Source organism: Typopeltis vanoorti, chromosome 15 (assembly GCF_054136105.1).
Source record: "Typopeltis vanoorti isolate ZY-2024b chromosome 15, IOZ_Tvanoo_1.0, whole genome shotgun sequence".
In the NCBI taxonomy this organism is placed as follows: domain Eukaryota; kingdom Metazoa; phylum Arthropoda; class Arachnida; order Uropygi; family Thelyphonidae; genus Typopeltis; species Typopeltis vanoorti.
The window spans coordinates 89,224,906-89,244,979 of NC_143563.1; the positions used below are offsets into that span (position 1 = coordinate 89,224,906).

General features: G+C 35.1%; 1 protein-coding gene across 1 annotated transcript in view; it reads left to right on the plus strand.

Moving 5' to 3' along the window:
- Window positions 1-20,074, plus strand: part of LOC150098962 (carnitine O-palmitoyltransferase 1, liver isoform-like) — a 231,157-nt gene that overhangs the window by 146,358 nt on the left and 64,725 nt on the right. Inside the window, exon 7 of the mRNA XM_090405781.1 lies at window positions 2,317-2,421. Within this exon, the coding sequence (XP_090261907.1) occupies window positions 2,317-2,421 (105 nt within the window). The remainder of the gene's footprint in view (window positions 1-2,316; window positions 2,422-20,074) is intronic.

Below are 20,074 nucleotides of genomic sequence, written 5' to 3' on the forward strand. Positions count from 1 at the left end.
GAAAGGAGCTGTATGCGAGAGATAGTTTGCAAATGAGAAGGATGTAAGCATCTGGAGAGAATGTTGTTCTCTGAACAAATCTGTGTGTCAGTGAAAGGAAACTAGAATTATCAGGGTAGATGGTAGCAGGGGTGACTTCTTGCATGAATAGTAGCTTGGGAGAAGGGAGAAATATGTGTTTTGACTTGGAAAATGAATAGACATGCTGGAGCATCAAAGAGAAAGAAATGCATATGAAATTATAAAGTAGGTGATTATAATAGTATTAGAAATCAGCTTGGGGTAGTTCCATGGATGGAGGAATTGGAATGAGGGAAAGGCATACATTGCCATTTTTTTTGGATTTTGCAAAGGCATTTGACAGGGTACCACATGATAAGCTGATATTTGAGTTGCAGCACATGGGTTTAGGTATCAGTTTAGTCAGCTGGATTCAGGATTGGCTATCTAATAGGTATCAGAAAGTTGTATATGGTGGGGCAATATCGAGGAGGCAGAAGGTTACAAGTGGGGTTCCACAGGGCTCAGTACTGGGACCAGGTTATTGTTTAATTTTTGTATTGTTTAACCTTTATATCAATGACATTGTCAGTTAATTGCAAAAAATATTCAGTTGTTTGCAGATGATGTGAAGCTAAGAAGGATGATTAGTAATAGTGCAGATGTGGCAGCTCTTCAAGAGGATTTGAATAAACTGGATAGATGGGCAAATGAATGGGGTACAAGTTTACTGCAGCAAAATGTAAAGTCTTGAAGTTTGGGATACGTCGATGGGAGGCAGCATACTCTGTTGGAGGAGGTGTACTGGAGGAAGTAAGGGAGACGAGATCTGGTAGTGGTGATTGATAGAAACCTGAAATTCAGGGAACATATTGCAAAGGTGGTGAAGGTAACCCAGAGGATTGCTGCAATACTGAGAAGGACACCGACTGAGATAAAAGAGTTGTCATTCCATTCTATAAAGCTCTGATTAGACCACACATAGACTATTGTACTCTCATTTGTTTTTCAAGATTTCAAGAGGATAAATTAACCATGTCAAGAGTGCAGAGTCAGATAACAAAGATGATATTAAGACTATTCAATGTTAGTTATGAGGATAGGCAGAGGGAATGTGGACTGCAGAGTTTGGTAGATAGAAGAAGGAGAGGTGATATGATTGAAGCTTTTAAACTGTTGAGAGGTAGTTACAGGGTTGACACTTTGGAGTTCTTTTGTTTGGTGGAACAGGGGGGAAGGAGTGAGGACAAGAGGCCATCCCTAGAAGTTATGAAAGGAAGCAAGATAAGGAGTGGTTTCTTTGCAAGGAGGATGATTGAAACATGATGCATTGCCAGATAGAATGGTGAGAGCACAAACTGTCAGTGGGTTCAAGGACTGGTATAATAGACTTAGTGTTTTCTCTACTGGGCCTTCTACAGTGAGTCTTTAGACTCCATGGAATGTCCGAATAATAATACTGCATGCAATCCCCCCTTCCCAAATTTCTCCTGCAATCAGTATAAAAGATCACAACGAAACTATTCCCATTCTTTATATTCATGGTACATCAGAAAAAATAGCTAAATTTCTCTGCAATTATAATCTTCAAGGAGTGGTTTGAAAGCTGTAAGCACAGTTTCTTTGTGCTTGCAGTTTAGCAGACTGGCTGATCAGTTAACATCTGCCTTGAAGAATTGCCAAAAATTACACATACAATGTATAATAGAATAATATTAATAGTATCCTATTATTTTTATAAGTTAAACGGTGTAAGAATAATATGATACTATTATCCTATTATTATAACGCTTATAACATTCATATCTGAGTTTTAATTTTAAAATTCAGTGTTCACTAATATCATATTTGTTCTTCACCATCTGCAATCTCCACTTTAAATTTCAAAGTTTGTTATTGTCAAAAGTGCAACAAAGGTAAGCATTATGTATGATCACTTCATTAAATTATTTATTTTAATTTTTAATTAAAAATAGATTTGCAGTCAAAAGATATGTTCTGATCTAGGGTGCTGCATAGCATAAAAGCTTTGCTTATCTCTTTATATCAAAGATTAAAAAAAAAAGGAGCAGCATGAACCATAAATTCAGAGACAATATAAATTACTCATAAGATGATTGCATTTTTGCTAGATTTTATTCAGTGTAGTAAGAATGAAAAGGATGGTCAGATTATTTGTATTTGAATGTGGCTGTAAATAAGTTGCAGATATATTCAAGTATAGTTTGTAGCATGTAGTGGTTTCAAAATAACCCATCAATTTCAGTTAAGTACCATTTGCTTAAATGTCAAAAAAAAAAAAATTCTGCTTTTCAGGGAAAAATATGCATACCTGATGAGTCGTGGTCCTTTGCCCTGTAATAGTAATTACTACGTATTTGATCAGAGTTATTGGGTACCAACAGACTCCCAGGTTTCAAGGTATGCACTGAAAATATAACTTTAGAACTAACAGTTAAATATTAACCAGATTAAAAATTATCTAAATAAAATATATTTTACTATTATCTAAGCATATACATCATGTTAATAAACATATGTGCATAGAATGGATATATTATCCTAAACAATATTGTTATTCCACTATGGAGATAAACTACTAGAGTATTTTTTATTTATTACATAGTTTTAGTTCTCATTAAATGCTTTCTAGTGCAGTTACTATCCACAGCTTTTTATTGGTTTATATTTATATCACATTCAGTGAAACTGGGGATTAAATGTTCTGTATTCATTACTTATTTTCTGTGGTACTTTCTAAAAACAAAATATTTTTTGTTCAGTTTAGTACATTTTAATCTATTTAAAAGATAATATAACAGGCCATGACTGTCATTGTCTCATAATTGTATTTACTTTATACATACTTTTCAGAAAAATGATGTTGTCTTTGCATGCATTGCTTATTCTCTATAATATTGGCAAAATCTCCATAGAAATTCTTGATATTTCCTCCCTTCCAATATAGTATGACATTTAACTTGAACGGATGTCATAGTTCAGCACTTTGGAATATAAAGCCTTTGGAGTATAAACCTGAAAGAGTTACTTTCAAAATTGCTGCTTGTAATTGGCTGGAGGTGAACACCATTTATTTTAAGAATTAATTGAAATTATGTTTGTAATTAATTTGTGGAGGGGAAGAAATGCATACTCTTATTACCCTATGGCAGTGTTTCTCAAACTGCAGATATCTGCATACCCTTTCTGAAATTTTCATTATTACCAAGTACCCCTAATTAATTAATAAAAAATAATTTCATTAATCAAAAAATAAATTAATTAATTAATTAAAAAATTAATTAAAATTAAATATCCATTTTATTTGAATTTATATGTTCATGTAAACAGAATATATGATTTATTTTTAAATTTTGGTTCTCTAGAAATGTCAGACGACACACTCATCAATTTCATTTGATCCAGATGCAATATCAACGTTTTCTTGTTGCTTACAGCTACTTGTATTTGCTATATTGTTCTCTTTTGAGCGTTTTATAAATCCAATCTTTAACCAATGATCCATACGTAAGAATTTGAAAGCTGAAAAAAAATACCGTATTTACTCGAATATAACTCTAACTTTTTTCCCAAAATTAAAGCTAAAAAATTGTGTTGAGAGATACGTACGAGAATTTTCGGAAACTACAGTTTTCAGAAAAAAACTGAAAATGGTGCGACTTGCCAAGAAGCTCCTACTTGCTATCACTACTTTTGGCATTGAGAACAGTTTCTTTGTGTGCATCGTCAAAGTCATCTACCCAAATAGCGTCATCTTCTTTCCCATTATTTCAAGCAAAAATTACCAGTAATTTTAAGATACTTAGAGCAGCGAAGAACCGCATATAATTGGTGCGGTATTAACAAAAAATTGCGTGAATCAAAGACAAATTGGCATTTCAACAGTTGAGTTGAAATGCTAATTCCCTTCAACCGAATTCCATAATATTTGAAACACATTCACTATATATTTCTTAGTTTTAACACGTTAACGATGGAGGTGGTATCAAGCAAAATCATATGTTTCACCGGCAACATATGGTTTTGTTTGGTCTGTATAACAGTTTCTGTTGGAGAGGGGATGTGATTCATTAGTTAGTGCCATTTTATCCTGGTTGTCTCTAATTACACTGTTTGTTGAAAAATATAATGACTCCTTTAATTATGCATAGCCAAAAATTGCCACGTACCCCATAACGACCTTTCGCGTACCCCAGGGGGGTATGCGTACCACACTTTGAGAAACACTGCCCTATGGTTTAAGATAAACTGTGAGAGTGAGAATTATTTAAAAAATACAATGTTGCTGTATAATTATCTAACCTAAAATCTGTATTAACTTCTCAGAGAGGTTTGTGTGTATGCATTCCTATTCTGCTCTAATCAGTAGGTACCAAGATGTCCACAGTTTTATAATAATAATAAACACTGTATGCGGAATGCCAAATTTGAATATTTAAGCTAGTTGTTCATGTACAGTGAGATTTTAGGCAATGTATCAGTCTGCTCCACCTTATGATAAATATATCAAACAGAACTTATCAAGAAAGCAATTATGTAAATTTTTCATGGAATATCAGTATTGTACTCTGTGTACCTCTTGTTTTACCTGATATCTTGTTTGCACCACCCTGTGAATAGTGGACCAAAGAACATTCAGCTGCAACATGCATAGATACTCGATTTCTTTAAACTTCATAAATATGACTCATACACACAGGGTGGTGCAAACAAGATATCAGGTAAACAAGAGGTACACAGAGTACAATACTGATATTCCATGAAAAATTTACATAATTGCTAACATCCTATCATCAATTTTCCTCCAAATTAATCTCTTACATGTTCAGACCTCCAGTATTGTTAGATCTTATAGTTCGTTCTTCTAAGACCATCTAATTGTATCAACCATCTAAATCTTTTTTCTTGCCATCCTTGCATCAGATAGATGATTGATCACAGGATAGCAGCCAGCCTTCCCTTTCTCATTCTCTTTACTCAACCATACCACCTGAGCAATCTGTTCACAGATTCCTGAATATTAAAAATGTTAAGTTCCTTCCTACTGTCTTCATTTTATATCATTCTTCCAACGATGTGATCTAATCATGTCATTAATTCTTGTTATAACCCTCCTATCTATGGTCTCCAGTCTTTGATCAGTTGTTTTATTCTTAACCTTTCTCTCTGATTGCTAAATTAAACTTGGTTTAAATTAGCAATCTTCTATACATTCTACACTGTCTTCTATACAGAAAGTTTAGTGTTTTGATTAATTTCTCTCTTATTCCATATTAATTTATTCATTTGATTACCAACTTTATGTATTATTTTGTCTATTTTCATAATTAATTTGCTATCTTCACTAAAAATTGTACCTAAATAGCTGAAATGTTTTTCTTATTCAATAGATGCTCTATTCACCTGTGCTTGAGGTTTTCAATGTTCCTGTCTATTTTCACACTCTGTTTTGGTTTATTTCTGGGCTGACATACCAATTTGTTACAGCAGTTATTCATTTTAATTAAGGAATCCTTCAGACTTGCACTGTATTTATTTAAGAGTATAATATTAGCCACATAAAGAATTACAAGAGAAGAATTGAGAGAAAGACAGACAGACAGAAAGAGAAAGCCTGTCATAGAATTTTTACAAGCCAGAAATGCAAATATTTCAGAAGCGAGAGAATGAAGTACTAGAAGTTAGTATTGAAAGTCATGAAACCAAAACCATTGAGTGAATGGAATTCCCAGTTTAAATAATGGTGAAAAAAATAGTAAAGAGAATATAAATGAAATGATTGAAAGTAGTGGTAAAATAATGTATGCAAAAGTTGCGGTGGTGAAAGTTCAGGACAACATAGAAGACTGAATAAAGAAATATAGTTTGCTGGCATGCAGTTCTTCACAGGACAAAATGCGAGTTAGAAAGGCTGCAGAAATAGCAAGAGATTAGTAGAACTGAGAACATAAAAAAGCGAGAGGTCCGAAACCAAAAAGAAAATTGTAAGAATTAATGAGAGAAAGAGCATAAGCAGATAATTTTTTGCAGCAATTCTTTGATAAGGGGAGGGGGGGGGTGCTTCATGAAAGCATCACAAAATTTTGTTTCCTTTGTGAAAATTAAAATATTAGTTACACCAGAAGAATGGAGAGAGAGAGAGATGTATTGCATTATAGAAGATGAGAAAGAGTTATTGGAAGAAGTGAAAAGAAGAGCGAGAAGGTGAAGTTTGTGAGTCTGTTGACACACTATGATAGAGGCAAACTGAGAAGGAGGGCAATGATAGCCAGTGAATCAATATGGAGATTGTGCAAAAGGAATAATGTAGAGTTTGGACCTATGGCCTGAGTTTGATGGACATAAAGATTGTATAATGCTGATGGACTGTGCTTAAATGGATTCGGAGTTAGGTGTCTAGGGAGGGTGTGCAAGTACAAAGTTAGGAAAACTAAAGAAATTAGGGTGGATGTAGATGAGTGTGGATGAAGGCACCCATTGATGAGGTGAGTGAGTGAGTGTGAGAATGATCAATAAGTACTGAAACTAGAATCTCATGCAAAAATATTGAAAAGAGTAGTCATTTCAGGAGGTAAAGATAGTTGGGGACCTAAAGAGATGCTGCAGTTTCTATATATTAATGCCAGAATAATCAGGAACAAGAGATAGGAGTTTATGGTATTGGTTAATGCAACCTTGCCAAACATAGACATTACTGAAACTTGGCTATCAACAGATGATGTAGTTACAGGGATTGAGCATGGTGTACAGTCATCCCTCGACTTACGTCGGGGTTCTGTTCCATTCAGCAGGATGTAAGTCTATACATTAAATCAACAGAGTTATAGGGGTTAGGGACTTAACTGTAATAAGTATACTGTCATTTTAATTTTTAAACCATAGAAAACTGTACTGTGCATTACTGCCACTATAAAACAGGGAGAATAATCACCCAAATCTTCCTCCACAATCGCATCTTCATTACCTTTCCTATTGGAAGGACCAGGCTGTGCTCTTCTGGTGTAACTTTTGTTTTTTTTGATGAAAATGTCCAATGTGCTTTGCTTATTCCTCTTCTTCTTTTCATCATAAATTTGTTTATAGCATGCAAACTCATCATGTGCTTTCCTTTTTACTAATAATTAGTGTTCAACATTGGAATTCATGTCTTCAGCCATTTTGAGAACATCGCTAACTGCAGAGAACATTTCTGCAAGACCCTTCACTGTGAATTGTTTAACTATCTCTTCTTGTTTCTCTTTTCTCTCTTTCTTTTCTCATTCTTCCTCTTCTGCAATGCGTTGTTCCTCCAGTTCAACCAATTCTTCGTTGGTCAACTCTTCAGGGACACATTCAATGAGTTGAACTATGTCATCATCATTCACTTCAAGATCCAGATTGTCTGCTAGGCCCACTATTTCTTCACTCAATTTACGAAGGTCTTCATTTTTTTTTTTTCAAAACTTCCAAACCTTTTTAATGTCTTTTTTCATATGCCACTCATACATTGACATACACACAATATTTTTAATAGCATGATAAGTATTGAATGCTTTCTAGAATTGCATGAGAGTCTGATAATTTCCTTCAGTGGTAGAAATGGCTTGTGAAAAAGTTCTCCATAGATATAAGCCTTAAACACTGCAAGAACTCCTTGATCCATCAGTTGGATCAATCAAGAATTTTTTGGAAGGAGAAACATGACCTTAATCTTAGGGTGAAGATCACCAATGTAAGGTGGATGATCTGGAGCATTATCTAGAATTAATGAAATTTTAAATTCTACATTTTCTTTCACACAATAGCTTTCCATTTCGCTCGCATAACAGTTGATTAAGGCACCCTCTAACAATTTTTGAGTCATCCATGAGTTCTTATTGTTCCAATAATGAACTGGAAGAATATGCTTCCTAATATTTTTGAAGGCTCGTGGATTCTCACTGTGTCATATGAGCCATTCACAAGCCAAATCGATTAACTCCACTTTTTGAATTTTTTAAAATTTTAGTGTCAAAGCACTTGATTGACTCCTAACTTTTTATATTCATAATAAATTTCCCTAATAATAAGGATTAACACCACTAAATGACAAAATTTTTGTTGGCCATCGAATAATAAATAATTTATTTCAGAAACCAATCCAATTAACTCCATACTCTAATGTAAATCGTTGCAATAATGCAATTCAAATACAGAAGCAAGTACTTGAATAATGGTAAATTGTTTAGTGCTGTCTCATCACAAAAAAAGTAAAATCAGTTACAGTCTAACTGCCACAGAAATAAGTACTTGTGAATTTTAATGTCAGTTGTTTTTAGAAAAAAAGAAAAATTATACCTTTATAATATCAAGACGGATGAGACTAATAATAATTAGTCTCATATGGCTGCAGATGGAAATGGTAGCATCCGAATAAATTTTTGTATTTTCTTTCGACTTAGAATAAGCTTTAGCCTTTCCTAAACTTACTACATCGGTAACTTATTATAAGCAAAATTTATGTTTATAATTTTGGTTGCCATGATTTTAATAAAAATATAAGCCACATGTTCGTTTTGCCAGAAACTGAAGGATCTCGTGGGTCTCAGGAAATTTCATCATGCCTAATAAAGTATATAAAGACTTATGCTGAAAATTATGAAAAAATGATAACCTATTCAGATTCACGTACCGGACAAAATAGAAATACCAAAACTGTCTTAAGTTTGTTGTTTAATTTTTTAACGGTATATATTAGAACACAGAAAAATAAGTAAATAATTAATTTATTAACTTATTGCTGATATTTCGCTGGTGTTATAACCAGCATCTTCAGAGCACAAAAACACAGTTTGTCACAATACGCGAGACTATAACAACATGGTGTAATCAACGGACTAGCTAAACAAAATTGTAGCCGCAACACAAAGACTAGAGTCCTGATTTTGGGACCCTCTATCTGAAAAAAAAAAAAAATGCAGCTATCACATAAGACTAGAGCCCTAAACAGACAAAAAAAAAAACAGTACTAGTGTTTTCTTAAGATGACTGTCTCCCAGATTTTAGGCAAATTTACACAGCCATATTTGTTGAGATTTGGAGTGTGTTTCAGGACTTCTGTTGCCTCTAAGAACAATCTCTCCGACTTGTAAGAGCTTCTGTGCAGTACTTTTGTGTTCTTCCAGTTGATCCTGTGTGCAGGGGTATCCAGAGCATGGACTGCTAGGCCCGACTTGCCATAGTGATAATGCCGGATGTATCTTTTGTGTTCGCTAATGCGGATGTTCACAGTTCTTCCTGTTTGACCGTAGTAGGCTCAATTACATGAGCAGGGTACTTCGTAGACTCCTGGATGTGATAAAGGGGGAATGCTGTCCTTGGGTGAGCGGATAAGGGTTGCTAATTTGCCACACAGTCTGAATGTGGTGCGTAGTTCATGTTTCTTAAGAATTCTTGAAATCTTTTCCGATGTGCCTTTAATATATGGGATGGTGACTGTTTTGTTGTAGTTCTCTGTGGTGGATAGTTGGAGGGGTTTCTTAGGAGCGTTTAGTATTTTGTTTATCTTATGGGGATTATAGCCATTGGCCAAGAAGGTGTTGCGTAAGTGAGCCAGTTCAGCAGCAAGAGCATTGTCATTGGAACAGATTGCTCTCGCTTAGTGGGTTAGCATTTGTAAAATGCCATATGGTGTGATTGTTTGTGTAAATATCTCCCTGTATGTGTGTATGGGTTTTCTAAAAACTGAAAATGATAAGGAACCATCTGGAAGACGTGTGATAAGTGTATCCGTGAAGGGCAGACAGTTATTAGTTTCCAGTTCCATTGTAAAGTGGATTTTTGGATGTTGGCTATTTAAATGCACTAAGAATGTTTCCAATGTCTCTGGGCCATGTGGCCAAATAGCAAGCACATCGTCAACATAGCATAGCCAAAGTGCTGGTTTGAGAGTGGCTGTATTGATTTCTAGTTTTTCCAGGTGTTCTATATAAAAGTGGGCTGGGGGGAAGGGAGGGGGGGGGGCATGGCTGTCCCATCTATTTGTTTGTATATTTTCCCTTTCCATGTGATGAAATATCCTGCATGTATTGTGAATTTAAATAGTTCAAATATATCAGGGGGGAAGTGTGACTTCAGTAGATTGTGGGTTTCTATTAGTGGTACATTTGTGAATAGTGAGGTGATATCAAAGCTTACTATTAAGTCTGAGCTTTTTAGGGTATGGTGTTATAAGATGCTTTTTAGGTGGGCTGAATTTTTGACAAAGGAGGGAGAATTGTTTGTGAGAGTGGCTAGTAGCTTAGCTAAATATCTAGCCAGTTTGTATATGGGACTATTTATACTGTCCACAATTGGGCGTGAGGGTATACCTTGTTTGTGAATTTTTGGTGCTCCATAAATCCTAGGTGTTTTAACATGGAAGGGCTTGAGTTTGTTTACTGTGTCTTTGGGCCAGCAAGTGACTTTTTTCAATAATTTACGTGCCTTATTCTTTTCTGTGTTGGTGAGATTGCGATCTATAATTTTGTATGTTGACTGATCTTGTAACAGTGTGTGCATTTTGTTTTTATATTCTGTTTTCAATACAGCCACTCTCAAACCAGCACTTTGGCTACGCTATGTTGACGATGTGCTTGCTATTTGGCCACATGGCCCGGAGACATTGGAAACATTCTTAGCGCATTTAAATAGCCAACATCCAAAAATCCACTTTACAATGGAAGTACTGGAAGCTAATAACTGTCTGCCCTTCCTGGATACACTTATCACACGTCTTCCAAATGGTTCCTTATCATTTTCAGTTTTTAGAAAACCCACATACACGGAGATATTTACGCAAACAATCACACCATCACCCTTTTCAACAATATGGCATTTTATAAACGCTAACCCACAGAGCGAGAGCAATCTGTTCCAATGACAATGCTCTTGCTACTGAACTGGCTCACCTACGCAACACCTTCTTGGCCAATGGTTATAATCCCCATAAGATGAACAAAATACTAAACGCTCCTAGAAACCCCTCCCACTATCCACCACAGAGAACTACAACAAAACAGTCACCATCCCATACATTAAAGGCACATACGAAAAGATTTCAAGAATTCTTAAGAAACATGAACTACACACCACATTCAGACCGTGTGGCAAATTAGCAACCCTTATCCGCATCAGCGAACACAAAAGATGCATCTGGCATTATCACTATGGCAAATCGGGCCTAGCAGACCATGCTCTGGATACCCTTGCACACAGGATCAACTGGAAGAACACAAAAGTACTGCCCAGAAGCTCTTACAAGTCAGAGAGATTGTTCTTAGAGGCAACAGAAGCCCTGAAACACACTCCAAATCTCAACAAATATGGCTGTATAAATTTGCCTAAAATCTGGGAGACAGTCATCTTAAGAAAAAACTAGTACTGGTATTTTTTTTCTCTGTTTAGGATGCTAATCTTATGTGATGGCTGCAATTTATTTTATTTTTTATTTTTTCAGATAGAGGGCGCCAAAACCAGGACACTAGTCTTTGTGTTGCTGCTACAATTTTGTTTAACTAGTCCGTTGATTACACCATGTTGTTATAGTGTCACGTATTGTGAGAAACTGTGTTTTTGTGCCCTGAAGATGCTGGTTATAACACCAGCGAAATATCAGCAATAAGTTAATAAATTAATTATTTACTTATTTTTCTGTGTTCTAATATATACCGTTAAAAAAATAAACAACATGTATGACGAACACATAAGTCTGTCCACGTGTCTTAAGTTTATTGAAATTCGTTCAAAGTACAGAAATAAGAGCTGAGTCAATTGAAATGAAATTTTTGGTAAGTGGACATAGTCATTTGCCTAATGATCCAAATTTTGCCATTATTGAGTCACATGCGAAAAAAATTCAAAACATTTTTTTCACCAGATGATTGGTACAATATAATCAAAACCAGTAAAAAGAAAGTACCATTTAATGTGGTTCAAATGACTTATCAGGATTTTTTCTCAACAAATCCTTTAGAAAATTCTATCATTGACAGAAAAGTAACAGTTACAGGGTTACCAGTAAATTGGCTTAAAATGTACTAGATAAAATTAGAAAGTTCGAAATCCCACATCATACAATTCAAATATGATTTTAACGAAGATTCAGAATTTCATGCCATTAATATAAGAAAATCTGTAGCAGGTAGACCACTAGGTCTGAAAAATGTAGACCAGTCTTTGTTATATCCTACAGGTAGAACTGTGACAAGAGAAAAGAGGAAAGATATGATGGACCTGTTGAAATTCATTCCTCCTATTAAACATGATTATTATAAAAACTTAAGAACAAATCGACATGACGGGACCTCAAATACAGCTGACGAAGAAGACATCATTTATGTTGCTGATGAATCAATTTAAACAAACTAACAATAATAATTGTAACAGTAACAGAACAGTTATTATTCATTTTTGCGAAAAACTTGAATAAAAAATGTATGATAATGAAGTTTTTCTGTAATAAAAAAATAATTTGAAGACTGAATTTTATGTTATTACTTTTTTTCACTTGCCAAATCGATTAACTCCCTTAGTCATGCAAAAATTGTAATAATAATAACAATTAGTCCGGGGATATTCTATCTTATACATTTTATATGTCGTTAGATAAAAGCTACATCTGCAATAATACATTCTACAATAATACATTCTACAATGTTTATTTGAATTTATATTTTAAAAGGAATTTTAAAAAACAATGTACATCTAAACCTCTTTTTATGCGATAGATACATTCCTAAAAATTACGCATAAATAGAATTCGCGTAAAAAGAACTACTGACTCCATAGAAAAAGTGAAGATTGGTTCCAGACCTGAAATATAATCAAAATAATCAAAAAAACAAACATTAAATTCATTAGGATCATACGATTTTAATTTACATTTCATGGAGAACACACATACATATAATGAATTTTAATAACTTTAAAAAAAACATATTCATTTCAGTTGTTTGTTAAGGATACTATAACAAAATTATGTTATTCACTATCAGTTTCTGACAATAAACGCGAAAGCTTTAGTTTTCGTGAGACTGTAATATCACTAGAACTACTAGATACGTATTATCGTCATCGACTTCCGCCTTAACTTGTGGAATTCTTCTTGTCATGTCTTGAACAAAAGTACCGCTAGTTGTGTCAATAGTTTTAGGCATGAACTCATTTATTAATCGCTGTGTTGATACTTTAGATAAGTCACGACATAATTCTCTGTATGAAGACATTAGCAACTTAAGCTCACATGAAAACTTCCCAGCACATTTTTCATTTGGATCATGTGGGGCAAAATAATTGCCTAAATCACTGGCCAGTTTAAGGCCTTCTTTAATAATATCAGCAGTAAAAGTAGGATTATCTTGATCATTATCATTAACGTCTTCGCTTTCAGGAGATTCAGAAACAATCTCCACTATTTCATCTTTGCTAAGAGGTTTATCAATTAACAATTCTTCGATATCTGCCGACGTGAGATCATCGAATCCTTTTTTGCCAATTTCACATGCCAAACTTATTATATTCAGGAATTCTGCAGTATGATTGAAGGGAACAGGAGCATTCTCTTTAATATGTGGGCCTAGTAGCTTTCCAGCATGCATTCATAGTTTCTGGTCTCAATTCAGATAACGATAATCGAACCTGATCAATACAATCCATAATTGAAAATTTTTTCCACTCATCCATAACTGACAGTGTTTCATCATCATTTAGCTTTTCCAAACGTACTGAAATGTTCGTCTGACATAATATGTTTAAAAAGTCGCAATTATACCCTGACATAGAGGTTGTAGCAATTATGTGGTATTGGCAGTAGAAAAAAAAAATTGCACATTTGGGTGTTCTATGGCAGGATGACCGGATGCATTTTCAAGAATCAAAAGCACTTTAAATTCGAGACTCTAGTCATTCAAATAGCGTCTAGCTTCTGGCACAAAATGTGTGTGGAACCACTCAGTGAAAATATCAATGGTCACCCAAGCTTTTTTGTTGGCCATCCAATGAACTGGCAATTTTTGAAAATCTATCTACTCCTTTCATTAGCCATGGTCTTAATGATCGATTTATGAGCAGTGGTTTTAATTTTAACATCCGATCTCTTAAAGTGTTTGAACAAAATAGGAGTTTTTGCGATCCTTTGCTGCTTTGAACTCACCAACAGTTTTTTGCATTTTTGATAAGTAAGTTCTGTTTGGCATTTTTTTCCAGAAAAGGCCTATTTCATCCATATTCCAAACTTGTTCACGAGTGTAACCTCCATCTTCAATTATTTTAGCAAGTTTTTGTGGAAATGCTTTATCAGCTGTTTCATCAGCAGAAGCCGTTTCACCTTTAATTTTTATATTATGAAGAGCATGTCTTTTAATAAACTTAGCCAGTCAACCATTGCTTGCATTAAATTTATATTTTTTCCTCGATTGAGATGAAGTATCTGGCTGCAGTTTTTTAATCTGTTTATAAAATCTCAATGCTGATTGCTTGATGGAATTTCCGTCTGGCATTCTTTTTTGTATATTATCTTCTATCCACATCACTAAAGCTTTTTTGGCCTTTTCTAGAATAACTTCTCTTGTGTATGATGATAATTTCGCATTCGATTTTGTACCAGAACATACCGCTTTTCTAATAGCCTCTTCATTTTTCTTTATAGATCTGACAGACTCCAAAATGCTTACCCGCAGCCGTCACACTTTCCCCAGTTTGAAGATGATCTAAAATTTGAATTTTTATATCCAAGGAAACGGCTTTCCTTTTTTTTTTTTTTTTTTTTTTTTTTTTTTTTTTTTTTTTATCAGCAACATCATGTGAGGGCTAGATTAAAATCTTAGGTTAATGAAATGAAAGTTTGAAAATTACATATAGCTTACCATTTATTATTTCTTGACAAAATTATTAATTTCATAATGCGATTTTGATTTTGATTTCACTTAAAAAATTCAAATGCAAAAAATGCAGTAACTACGTTGTCTACTCAAGCACGAAATTCAAACTGCTTAGAACTGCTTTTTTATGCGCAGTCATTTATGTAATTTGGGGAATTCCCAATAAATGAAATTCGTAAGAATTTAGAATTTTCTTAATTGAAACGAGATGCAATTCTACAAAATTCTCAGAATTTTCTTGACTAACTTTAGGTAGGTCGCGTAAAAGTGAATAAAAATCATGTAAAAAAATATTATTTTTGATATCCCAATTCGCATAACTCCGAATTTGCGTAAAAAAAATTCGCACAAAAAGAGGTTTAGGTGTATATTATTTTATCACTTTTCTCCACTTTTTGTTTTATGGAGTTAATCGATTTGGCAAGTGCGCAGCTCATATCACAAATGGTTTCAGTTTATATCCAGCCACATTACCCCATAACAGAATCATAATACAGTCTTTGAGAGCTTTGAAACCAAGCATAGATTTTAGCTTTTTGTGGATGAATGTCTGCTCAGGCATTTTTTTCTTAAAGAATGAGGTCTCATCTATTTGTGAATTGTTTTGAAGTGTATTGCCACAGCAAATATTAAATATTTGTTATGGCAAATAATTTTCCTCTGTAATAATTTTATCCAATTTCTCCTTGGCTGCCTTCTCATCGGCACTTGCAGATTCACTATACATTTTCACATTACAGCGCAAAACGCTGCTTGAATGTCATGAACCAACTGGAAGAAGTGTTGAATTCAAAGTCGTAATTGGGCCCTGCTTCCTCCTTCAACATGTTGAAGTGCCTTAGTAGTTATGGTCGCAGTGCTAAGGGATATGCCTTTTTGGTTTAGGTCTTTTATCCATGTTGCAAGTAGCTTTTCTATATCACCAATAGAACCTTGTCATTGCTTCGTCACTATCATTGATTTAATGGATCACAACCTCTACAATTATATCCTTATTTTTCAAAATGGTCGTCACTGTAGAATGAGACCATCTGAAGTCATCTGTGATCACATTGAGGAGCTTACCAGCTTCATGTTGCTTTATAACTTGCAACTTCATTTCAAGATCAACTGCTTGCCTCTTTTTCTGTGATTCTTCACTAGGTTTTTTGATTGGGCTTGTAGGGGCCATGTTGCACAAATAATTATGAAATATTTAAATATAAATACACAAATAACCTATTTCTCAAACCCCCAAATCAACAGAGGAACTGCTGAAGACACATGCCGATTGCTTACTGCCGAGGGAGGTTGCCGCTGAATGCACTTTTGCCACCGTGAATAATGCATTGTTGCTAAATAGAAACCTTTCCTCTTGCTAAATAGAAACCTTGCATCTTGTTCGAAAGTATCGAAAATGTCACTATTATTATTTGACACCTCCAGGGAGTCCAAAGACTCGTCGAGGGCTCCTGCTCTACAACTCTGTCTCCACCAACTGACTGCAACTACACCAACGCCACCTACTGCCGACCACCACCACCACTATTTCCACAGACAATCACAAACATCCATGCCCACAGTGGGACTTGAACCCACAGCTCTTTGGCTGGAGAGTGGATACGCTAACCACTCAGCCAGCCAGGCTGGTATTATTTATTCCCTTATGGGATCACGAACGTATCTTCTAGTGGACATAACTCGAATAGACATAAGTCAAGGGATGACTGTATTTGGGATTTTCAGAGAGAATAGAGTAGACAGAACAGGGGAGGGTGGGATACTGCTGATGACAGTATATGAATTGTAACCAGCAAGAGTAGAAGTCACCTGTGCAGATGGCAGTTCTTTTGAATCAATCTGGTGTGGGATTGAGGCCAATAGGACAAAATATAAAATTGTTGCTGTAGGCCAGAGGGATTCCAGGGATGATGTAGAAGCATGCATTGGTAAATTAGTACAATTATTTACCAATGCAGCATTTCGTATCCAAACACAAGTGGTACAGTAGTAAGTAAGTGGTACACCATTATTTACAACAAATTAGGATACATTACACATGCGAACAGCTTAAATTTGGTAGGTGAATTATACAGGGAATAATAATTAAATATGAAAAAAGGAAACTATACATAACTTATATACAATAGATATGGTCAGACATTCCCCCAGTATCTTGCACAATCAACTGCTCTTTCTGTGCAGGATATAAGGTCCTCTTTTGTGCAAGGTGATGGAAAAAGAAAGGAACAAGAAAGAAGGTGTTCCATGGACTGGGTTGTTCCACACTCAGTTATCTGGGCCAGTGAGATAGCCCCATTTGATGAGGTTTTGTTTGCAGCGTCCTGTCGTTCAAAGTCTGTTGAGGCTTCCAAGTATTCCAGTCCAAGTGGGCACCACGTGGAAGATGTTCGGCTGTTGGAATACCAGTATTATTTTCAGGATATAGTGCAAGCCATTGTTGAAGTCTTGTCCAATTAGTACAATGAATGCAGTTTGAGTGATTATTATGGGGGACTTAAACTATGGAGATATAGATTGGAAGGAAGAGAGATCACATGGCAGGAGAGAAATGGAATTTATATACCTTCTGAGAGATAATTACTTGAAGCAGAATGTGATGGAGAGACTCAGGATCTGAGAGTGGATCTGGTTGTACGATCAGAACTGTTCATAACTAAGGTGGCTACATCTCCTCCGACTAGGGAAAGTAATCATGTGGTCTTGATTTGGGAGGTAGGAAATTCCATTTAAGTAGGGGTATATATGTGAAACTACAAGACAGATGATTATAATACATTTAGAAGCAGCTTGAAGCAGAACCATAGCATAAAAATCTGCAAGGGAAGGATGTTCACAGTGCATGGGTGATTTTTTAAAGGATATCTGACTATTAATTCTTGTAGAAAGGCTTATACGTTGGTTACACTTGACTATTAAATTATTTAAGGAATTTGCAACATATACTGGAATATTAATTCAAAGAAACTTTAATGAATACTTCCTATATTTCCTATAAAAAGAGTATCTAGAGGAAGCAATATCACACCATATACCCAAGGTCAGGAGAGTAAATTGTATAGAAGTTAGATGGATGAGTAGTATCATTAAGCATGATCTGCAAACCAAGACAATGTGGAGGATATATAAGGAGAAAGGTGACCAGTTAACTCATGAACAGTACATGGATCAGGCAAGAAAGGTGACTAGCATCATAAGGAAGGCAAAATCAGATTATGAGAAGAGATTAGTTAAACAGGCAAATGAAAATCCCATCAGCCACTCATGCATCCCATCAATCCCAATTTTTTTTCATTATGTTGCAAGTAGGAGAAAGAATGAATATGGAAGGATAATTATATCTTCACTATGACAGGAGTGACAGGGACTGATATGAGAACAGAAGTTGAAGAATTGGAGGTACTTAGTATATTGCAGAAAATGAATGTAAATACGGTTGTGGGATTGGATGGGATATTGACTTGCATTTTATGAGAATGTGCAGGGCAAGTAGTGATGCTTTTGACTAGGCTATTTAATTTAATTCTCAGCTCTTGCAAAGTCCCAAGAGAGTGGAAGGAGGACAAAATAATTCCTTTGCATAAAGGAGGATCTAAGTCTGTGGTAGCAAATTATAGACCAATTATATCTCAGGAGAAGTACTGGAAAAGTTGGTCAAAAAGGGAATTTAGGAATGGGTGGATAAGAATATGATACTCTCTGAGGGACAGCATGGCTTTGTGAAGGGTCGGTCATGCCATAGTAACCTACTAACTTTTTATAATAGTGTGACAATTGAGTTGGATAAAGGGAATAGTTGCATTATGATACTGCTGGATTATGCAAAGGCATTTGACAGGATACCACATGGAACTGTTTTGCAAACTGCAGCAAATGAGGATGGATTTGAAACTGGTGATATGGATAAAAAGGTGGATGATTGACAGATACCAGAAAGTATTATATGGAGAAGCAGAATCCAGTAGAAGGCAGGTGACTGGTGGTGTGCTGCAGAGCTCTGTTCTGCAACAACTGCTGATTAATTTGTACATAAATGATATAGAAAATAATTTGAAGGAGAAAATAATTATTCAGTTGTTTGCTAATAATGCAAAATTGGTAGGATATTAGTTAACGCATGATGCAGAAAGCTTGTAGGATAGTTTAATAAGCTGACAGTATGGGAAAAACATAATGGATGTCAATTTAATGTGAAAAAGTGTAAAATTATGAATTTTTTGATACAAAGATTATAAGATGTGTACCACATTGTGGGAACTGTACTGCAGTAAATTGAGGAAGCCAGGGATCTAGAGGTAGTAATAGATAGATAACTGCAGTTTAGAGGGCATATTGCTCAAGTAGCCAGGTTAGCTCACAGAATTACTTGATTATTGAAAACTAATAAGCAAAGATAAGGGTATTAGTTAATGCATGATACAGAAAGCTTGCAGGATGATTTAATAAGCTGACAATATGGACAAAACAATGGATGACAATTTAATGTGAAAAAGTGTAAAATTATGAATTTTTTTGATACAAAGATTATAAGATGTGTACCACATTGTGGGAACTGTACTGCAGTAAATTGAGGAAGCCAGGGATCTAGAGGTAGTGTAGTAGATAGATAACTGAAGTTTAGAGGGCAAATTGCTCAAATAGCCAGGCTAGTTCACAGAATTACTTGATTATTGAAGAACACACTAATAAGCAAAGATAAGGGAGTTATCATTCTTCTTTATAAAGCTTTGAGATGATCACATCTGAATTGATGTGCTCAGATCTGGTCACCTGGGTTTCTTTGAGATGAGGAAGTGGTAGAGAGGATGAAGATGGCGAGTGATCTGTGGAATGCTCCCTATGAGGATAGATTGAGGGTTTGCAGAAGTTGGTTGATAGGCAAAAAAGGGAGTATATGATAAAACCTTTAAGTTACTTAAAGGATTTTATAGGCTTGATGTAGGGGAATGTTTCAGCACTTGGCTGGAAGTTGCAGAACAAGAGGTCATCCCTGGAAGTTGGGTTAGTGTGGTTAGCAAGGCCATGAGGATTAGATTTTTCACTTGGAGAGTAGTGAATGAATGGAGTGGGTTGTCTGAGTGATTTGTGAGTACTTTTTTTGTCATGAATTCAAGGAAAGTTATGATAGATATTGTGTTGATAGTTTGGGTCTCCCACAATGAGTCTTAGGTCTCCAT